This window comes from Mus musculus, chromosome 13 (genome assembly GCF_000001635.26).
Source record: "Mus musculus strain C57BL/6J chromosome 13, GRCm38.p6 C57BL/6J".
Lineage (NCBI taxonomy): Eukaryota > Metazoa > Chordata > Mammalia > Rodentia > Muridae > Mus > Mus musculus.
Genome location: NC_000079.6, coordinates 52,644,988 through 52,653,747, shown reverse-complemented (window position 1 = coordinate 52,653,747; position 8,760 = coordinate 52,644,988). Strand labels below are relative to the sequence as shown.

At 49.3% G+C, this 8,760-nt stretch overlaps 1 protein-coding gene across 5 annotated transcripts in view; it reads right to left on the bottom strand.

The window, feature by feature from the left end:
- Positions 1-4,955: 4,955 nt before the first annotated feature.
- Positions 4,956-8,760, bottom strand: part of Syk (spleen tyrosine kinase) — a 66,183-nt gene continuing 62,378 nt past the window's right edge. For 3 of the 5 annotated variants that reach the window (XM_006516895.4, XM_006516897.4, XM_017315471.2), the window contains one exon: positions 4,965-8,025. In XM_006516895.4, the coding sequence (XP_006516958.1) occupies positions 7,953-8,025 (73 nt within the window). In that variant the 3' untranslated portion in view covers positions 4,965-7,952. Of the gene's footprint in view, positions 8,026-8,760 lie in introns of all 5 variants that reach the window. The other 2 variants (NM_001198977.1, NM_011518.2) reach the window with 1 other exon arrangement.

Below are 8,760 nucleotides of genomic sequence, written 5' to 3'. Positions count from 1 at the left end.
GGAACACATCACCATACATACATATACACATAGAGAGACACACACTATACATAGGCATATCCATATTCAAAAACACATACTACATGGGTAGCACATATAGATCTCTTTTCACCTCTCTCTCTTACACACACACACACACACACACACACACACACACACACACACACACACACACACACACACACACACACACACCACATAGAACCCCTTCCATAGCCATATACATACAAAAACAAGCACACAAAAACATAGACACACAAATCACACTACAAAGGAACAAAGGCCCAGCACCCCACTCTAGACTGTGTCTCTACATCTCACGTGGGGTGCATTAGCTGTGCAGGTGCATCGGGCCAAATGCAGCCCTGCCTGCGCAGACCTTGTGTAGGAGCCTGGCTACTGCTTGGTGCTGTTGTGTGACACTATTTCCTGGGGAGACATGAACAAGCCACAGATAGGGACTCCATATAACACGACAAAGTAACCTTACCACCAAAATTAAACTCGGTCAACCAACAAGTTTACTGGCATCACTAGCAGGAGTATGGGTGCGGGTTTAACTGTGGGGGCAGGGATGACTCAAACGCAATGGCAACACCAAAAAAGCCCACCCTAGCATGGGTGATGGCTCATGGAAGCTAGGGCCTCGGAGCTCACTGCACAACTGCCAGGCAGCTCAACAGGTTGGAAGAAGCATGTCTCTTCTAGGCAGCTTGGGTCGTCTGGTCTCTCAGCACTCCTTACTGCTTAGATAAGCTCGGGGAGGGAGCTTGGCCTAGTGCATTTATTCAGTTTCAGGAACTTCCTGAAACTTTTGAGTTGTTCACTACCTGAATCTTGAGGAGATTTCCTTGCCAGATGAAATGTTACATCAGGGAGAGAATTGATGTAAATGGGGTAATTGAGAATAAAAAGCTAGGAAACACCGAGAAAGATGGGTCTCCTGAGAAAACACTAAAGTATAGTATCTTATTAACTTCAAGGGAAAATTCATTCATTCTGGAATGAACATTTGTCTAATTTTTTTTTTTTTTACTCACAGGAAAACGTATCAACCAAGGTGTTTACACCATGTTCCCAGGACTCTATCTCTCCACCCTCCAAGACCTGCCCTCCTTCCTGACGGAGGCTTGCTTAGCTTCTGGTCTCTACTCTGTGGGGTTCCCCTGATGCGCTCACAGGCCTGTGAGGCACACAGCAGAGGTCTCTAGGAGTGGCTTTATAAGCAAGTACTCTCTCCTCTTCGCAGTTGACTATTAAATAAAACAAGAAGGAGGGGTGACCACTGTAGGAGGCAGTGTGCAGAATACGACCTGTCTGGAACTTTTACAGCTGGGAGGAACTGGCCTGTCTAAAACGCTCTGCAAACCTCCATGTTCATTCCAGAACCAAACCTCACGTGGTTTGGTGCAGTGACGGCACCGGCTCACCCTGCCTGGGAAAGATACTTTCTGTCTGGCAGTGAGCTTTCCTGAGTGGTGGGCTTTCTATTTCCTCACCTGCTCCCCACCCTCTAGGGTAGAGGCCTTTCTTGTGTAAGGGACAGAGGGACACGGGAACTTGAGAACCTGTTCCCAGGCAGTAGTCTTTATGGCCTGTAATTCAATGGTTTCGTCAGCCCTGGTGATTTATAGAAATTGATGCTGTCATCTGATAGGAGCTGTGGGGAAGAAACTGTCCCAGACACTGCCTCTTTATTTTCCATGAGTGAGGGAGAGTTGTTTATGAGTAGTCTGCATTTTGAACTCTTTGTTCCATGGCTCGATGACAACCTCGGTGCACTGAGTCACCCACAGACCTCAGAGACTGAGCCCTGAGGCCTGTGACTAATGGCTTCAGTGCAAAATAAATAAATAAATAAATAAATAAATAAATAAATAAATAAATAAAATAAAATAAAATAAAAATAAAAAATGCTTAGCTTATAAAAATAGAAAAAGGAAAAAGAAAGAAAGCAAGCAAGCAAAGAACTCGGTGGGTTTCCAGCTCTGATGGTGGCCGGCAGGGACAAGCCTGGAACACAAGCTTAGCAGCAAGGTGGGCTTCGAGCTCGGTAGCTGGAGCATCCCGGCGACCATTTCCTGGGTTTGGTAGTGGCAGCTTTGGAAGTGCTTTTCTTCCTGTGGCTTCATTTTGCAAAGCTGTAAACTATTAAGTGGCTGTAAAGACAGCTTTCTGTGATACATTGTCAAAAATCAGTCCTCTAGCGCCCTCTGCTGTAGACAAATGATACCAAGTTTCTTTTCTTTGGAGGAATTATTGGTTCTGTTGCCCTGGGGTGTGTGGGTGTGTGTCTGATGGGCAAGGAGAGGGGGGTGGGGGGCGGAGGGAGGGAGGGAGGGAAAGGAGGGGAGGGAAGAGAGGGAGTAAGGGAGGGAGGGAGGGAGGGAGGGAGGGAGAGAGAGATGCCTGAGGCCCTTGTTGGACGGTAATTATAGGTCCTTTGTGGCTGGAAGGACAGCTCAGTGGTTATGAGCGCATACTGCTCTTCTAGATGACCAGAGTTCAGTTCCCAGCATCCATGTTGAGTGGCTCACAACAACCTATTACGAGCTCTGGGGTGCCAACATTCTCTTCTGTCCTCAGAAGGAACCCTTGCACACATAGCACACACATACACAAGCACACACACACATGCGCGGGTGCACATGTGTGTGAACATGCACATACACACAAACAAATAAAATAATAAACTCAAAGATCTGGGGCCTTGTGAAAGGGAAGCCGTTCGTCAGGAATGCTGTTGTAGATGTTGGGAACCGCTCTCCCTCTCTCTCTGCTTCCTGACCACAGTAAGAGAGGAGCTTCCTCCACGGTGTGCTCCTCTGGTGAGAAGCTATGCCACCACAGACACAAATCAGCAGCGTCAGGTACCCACAGCTTTACCATCCTGGCAGGAATAACGTTGCTGTAGCGAGAGCCCCACGCATCTCCCTTTGACCATCAGAGCAGCAAAGCTGCAAACCAAGGAGCTGGTGGAGAAGGATAAGGCTGAAGCCCGGTGCCAGCCAGGAGGGGAGCTGGTCTCCTGGGGAGAGGTTGTGTCAGGGTGCTGCTCATGGGAGACTGGAGCTGAAACGTGTTGCCAGATGGGAGCATGCCTCCATGGGGACATGTTGCTGGTCCTCTCTTTAAACCTAAGCTTCGTGCCAGGACCCCAGAAGATGGGCTTAGGAGGGTCAGCAACCATCTTTGTCCCTATCTCTGATGTGGTTACATTGGCTAAACCTCCAGTCTCTGCTTTGCACCTCTGTATCCTGCATTGGCTGGATGTGGCTTGGTAGGCTGCCCAAGAGCCTGGGCTTGAACCCTCACTCCAGGAACAAGGCCTCAGAGACTGCTGCCAAGACAGGCCTTTCCTCCTTTTAAGTTGCTTTACTCAGGTATTTGTCACAGCACCGGGAAACCAATTGGTACAGTGTGGGAGCCTGCCAGCTTTAAAAGTCTGTGGCTCTTACACAAGTCCACATGTATGGATAGACAAGTGTTGATGCGTGTGCAGGCAATGCTCTTAAATTGAGGTTGTTCAGAGGCATTGCGTTCTTTGCCATGCGTGCGTGCATGTGTGTGCTCATGTGTATGTGTGTGTGTGCATGAGTGTGTGCATGCATGTGCATGTGTTCACATGTGCATGTTTGTGTGCACATGTGTGCATGCATGTGTTCATGTGTGCATGTTTGTATGTGTGCATGTTTGTGTGTGTGCATGTGTTCGGGGCTACATGTTTGTATGTGTGCCAATGCATGTGTATGTATGCATGTGTGTGCATGCATGTGTTCATGTGTGCATGTGTTCAGGGGTACATGTTTGTATGTGTGCCAGTGCATGTGTATGTATGCATGTGTGTGCATGCATGTGTGTGCATGCATGTGTTCATGTGTGCATGTGTTCAGGGGTGCATGTTTGTATGTGTGCCAGTGCATGTGTATGTATGCATGTGTGTGCATGCATGTGTTCAGGGGTGCATGTGTTCAGGGGTGCATGTTTGTATGTGTGCATGCAGAAGGTTGACACTGAGTGTTCTCTTCAGCTGCTTTCTCCTTTATTTTTCTAAGACAGGATCATAAGACCTGGAATGTGACAACCGTGCTGGGTGAGGCTGGATGGCCAGTGAGCTGTAGCGATCTGCTTCTCCCTCCCCAGAGCTGGCGCTGCGGGCATGTGCCAATGCACTGCCTCTCTACATAGGCACTGGGGGCTAAACTCAGGTTCTCTTTACCATACACTCTCTGTACCATGCTTAGATTAAACTATGAACTTGACACAGCCTAGAGTCACTTGGGAAGGGACTCTCCATGGAGGGATTTCCAAGATCAGATTAGCCTGTGGGCAAAGTGGCATTGCGAGTGGGGATGTGTCAACATGTACATGTGATTGTGGATTTGTGTACACAGGTTCATGTCTGTGTGTGCAGTGTGCATTTGCAGGCATGTTTTTAATGCACGTTTGTGCATGCATGTGTATGTGTTCCTGTGTATACATACATAAGATGCTTGTCTATGCACACATGCAATTATATGTAGTGTATGTATGTGTGCCTGCTCATAACTCCCTATAGAATGAGAGGAGCCCAGGGCTCGGGACCTTTACATCCTCACCTTCTCTGCTCTGATGCTTTCGTGTTGTCTTCATTGACAGTGGCAAAGCTCACCCCGCCCTCTCTGGCCACCTTGGGGTCTCCTTGTACCACTTTCTACTGGGTTTGAGTTCGGCTGTCAGTTCTCAGCCTACGAATCTCAGACACAGTTGTTTCCCCTCACAGGACCGGGCTCTCCTTGCAGGCTTCTGAAGCGGCAGAATAGGTGAGCTCTGGAGTCTGCGTTCCCACCCAAATGTAGCGAGTGGTATGACTGAGGGCTCAGTATTTCACAAGCAGGTTGCACTTACGAAGATGCTGGCCAGCTCTAGTCAAGGGTGTATATCCCATCATCTCCTGTCTGCATCCGTAAAGGTCATCACAAGACTAATAGTAGATCTTTATTTAAAATAATTTCTGAAATAACAGGGAATCACTGTGTGCTGCTCTGGGTGGCAGCATTCCCAGAGAAGGACAACCGAGGGCTTCCCTCTGCAAGGAGCAATGCAATCACAGACCTGGCATCCCTGTGGAGTCACTGTCTGGCACACAAAGCAGGCCCGGGGTACAGGGAGGACATGTCCCAGCGCACACAGAGACAGGTTTTTATGAATGGCTGGCTGGGGTGTTTACTGGAGAGACATTCGGTTCCGCATGAGGTATGTGGTGTTTGCAGTCAGTGGGAGGTGGCGAGGCAGCTTAGGTGCTCCTTGTACTCTGCTGACCAAGGGTCATAGGTAAAAGCACACAGGGAGCCCAGCTGCCAGGCAGAAGGGGCTCGGAGCATCAGAGGCAGCTTGTGGAGAGACCAAGTTAAGGATAGATGCCTGAGAAGGACCTTGGCTAGTTTCTGACCTTGCAAATTTAGTGGGCATTCATAGTCTAAATCCTCTAGGGAGGATCCTCTTGCCATCTGCCCTCCTCAGTGGCCCAGGGGAGAGAATTAATCTTGACAGTAAGACACAGTTTTCACCAGATGAGAGCCCTGGTCGATGGCCACATGTGACTCTGCACATGGGAACCGGTTTCGGCTTTCTGAAGGGGGGCAAAGCCCATCCCTCCACTCTGCTCAGTCATAGCCAGATAACGGTCAGTCCCAAATCCCTGGGAAGGAGAGGCACTGCTAGAGAGGCCAGGAAGAAGGCAGAGGCCTCCACAGACTTCTCACACATGCTCCCTGGTCTTCGAGGTGGCCTTTCTATAGCCCTGGGGACAAGGGAAGGTAGGCTAGGAGCTCAGCAGAGAACTTCTTGCTCAGAGCAGACAGTCCTGTCTCCATAACTATACAGTGGCCCTTCCTCTCCTGACTAAATCTACAGGTGGTCTGACCCATGGGACTTCCTCACCAAGGCTGTGTTCTGCAGGTCTGCTCAATGAATTCAACATACAGGGATTTCCTCCACCCCCTTCCTTCCCTCCACAGGACGGTTGACCTACTAACACAATTCCAAGACACACCAATAGCTTCTAAATACTTCCTAACCATGCTCTAAGCATAGTGCCTCCCTATCAAAGGCAGTGGTTCCCAACCTGTGGGATGTGCCCTCATTTCACATATCCTGCATACCAGATATTTACATATCCGATATCCTGCATATCAGATATCTACACTACGATTCATCATAGTAGCAAAATTACAGTGACAATGTAGCAACAAAATAACTTCATGGTTGGGAGTCGCCACAACGCAAGGACCTGTATTGAAAGATCTCAGCATTAGGAAGGTTGAGAACCACTGGTCTAAAGAGAGGCACCCATTTCACCATCGTCTCTGTTCATTGAGCCCACCACCAGCAGGGACTCCTGTACCATCCCTGGCTGTGAATGTCCCAGTGTCTCAGAGGTGAAGGTGAGATGCTCCCATCTGTACATGTCCCTAGACCTAGATGGAAGGCTATGCAGCCTTTGTAGCTTTTAGGTCCTCAGCAAAAGTGCCGTGAATGGGTGACATTCGGTGTATGGTCAGTAGTTAGCCAAGGCTAGGAGGACAGAGGGGGAATTCTCAGCTTGTGTGTCCTCAGCTCAATGTCGCACTTAGCAAGGCTTCCTTGTGGGGAAGGTCACATCTCTGGTTTTATGGCGAATGAAGATTCCATTCAGAAACTCATCCTGAGATGGTCTTGGTCACCAGGCTGCCATCGGCTCCAGTATGAATGTGTCCCCTCAGAATTCATGTGTTGAAGACTTAGTACCTAGGTTCACTTAGTACCTAGGTGTTTGGAGATAGGGCCTGGGGGGAGGGGAATGATCCAGATGAGGGGGGTCCCAAGGGGGAATCTGGGATGGTAAACGGGGCTCATAAGGGGACAGACCTGAGATGGCTCACCCGCTCTGTCAGGATACCACACTGTGTAATCATTCAGGAAGGCCCCTGCCTGGCACTGCACCTTGTGTGCTTGAACATTTGGTCCCCAGCTGTTGGCATTCAGTGTCTGAGAGGCCTGTGGAATCTTTGATAGATGGATCTGAAGGAACTGGGTCACCGGAGGTGGCCTTTAGGGCCTTATAGCCTGGCCCCACTTCCTGTTCATTCTTTGTTTCCTGAATGTGGATGCCATGTGACCTTCCAGCTTCCTTTTCATGCCACCAAGCCTTTCCTGCCTGTTGTCTTTTCCACCATGATGGCCTATCCCCTCCAACTGTGAGCTCAAATGAGCCATTCCTCCCTTAAGTTGCTGGTTGGCAATTTTTTAGTGGCAGCAACAAGGAGTCCTGGATGCATTCCCTCTGCAGAGAGGGGAGTCTGACCCTTGCCTGACACACTTCTGCTCAGTCGCAGAGGATCATGGGAGCTCACCTCCCCCGGCAGCCTCCACACAGAACGTTATTCACACCTCCTCCAGCAAACACACACGACTGCAGGGAGGTGGACTCCAGGGGCGTGTCAGCCAAGCCAGCACATCTCAGCATGTCATCCACACAGTATCTCTGTCTCAGCGCTGAGAGTAAAACCAGTGTCCAGGCTTGTCATTGTCCTTAACCACCTTCCAGCTTGCTGACTGCACCAGCGAGGTTTCTCTTTATGTCCTTTGCTGGAGTGGCAAAGCACTTTTCTTTTCTGATCTTCAGGGGACACTGAAATCCTGGACCCAGAGGAACGGAATGATGTCAAGAGAATTTGGAAATGGCTCCCAAACGTGACCGATAGCGAAGACCACACAGATGGAAACAAAGACCAGAGAGACGACTCCACAGGCCCCAAGGTCTTGCTGCTTGTCTGTCTCTGGGCACCAGACCTGTTGTGAGGGTGAGTCCTATGTTAGCTTAGCTCTCACTCCGGGCAGAGGGAGATGAAACTCTGAGAGCCAGTTCATCTGAATGAATTTCCTGTGATCGCTTGGGAATCCGTGGTGTGCACGGACAGGCGCCGGAGCTGTTAGTTAACCACGTCGTAGTAGTAATTGCGAAGCCTCAGTTCCACAGCTGTGAATCCTGGCCTGTTCTCCACACTGAAGAAGGAAGAGAGAGCTGTATTAGTGTTTATCCATAGGCTCATGGAAACATGATTAAGTCGCCGTGCCTCCTGGCAGTGGTGAATGCTGCTCACTGCGCCTGCCTCCAGCATGGTCAGAAATGTCTCTTCCTGCTCTAAACTTACAGAACTCAAGCCTGCATTTTATAGCATCCTGGGGATCCATGTCCTTGTGAGCCAGAAGAGTTTTGCACTATGGTACAGAATATCTTCTGTGTCTGAAGGCCAGAGGACAACCTTGGTGTCCTTCCTCAGACACCATCTACCTTGTTTTTTTTTTTTTTTTTTTTTTTTTGAGACAGGGTCTTTCAATTGCCTAGAACTTGTCAAGTTGGCAAGGCTGGCTGACCAGAAAGCATCTGAGATTTTCCTGTCTCCATCTTCCTTGCTGGTGCTGGGACCACAAGCACTTGCCACCAGGCCTGGTGTATTTTATATGGGTACTAGGGACTGAAGTCAGGTCCCTAGAGTTACACAACAGTAACTCTTTACCAACAGAGCCATCTCCTTAGTCCCTTGGCTAAAAATCTTAAGAGGAGAATATGGACACAGCTGTAATATACCATACCCACGTTCAAGCTGGACTTTCAAGGAGAGGGGGTATTGGTTTGTGCTCTTGCTAGAACTCACAGATTTCTGTGGCTGTGGTCTGGTTCAGAGCCCAACCCTGTGCATCCTAAGTCTTTGCCCAGCAAGTCTGTGCTGTCGCCTA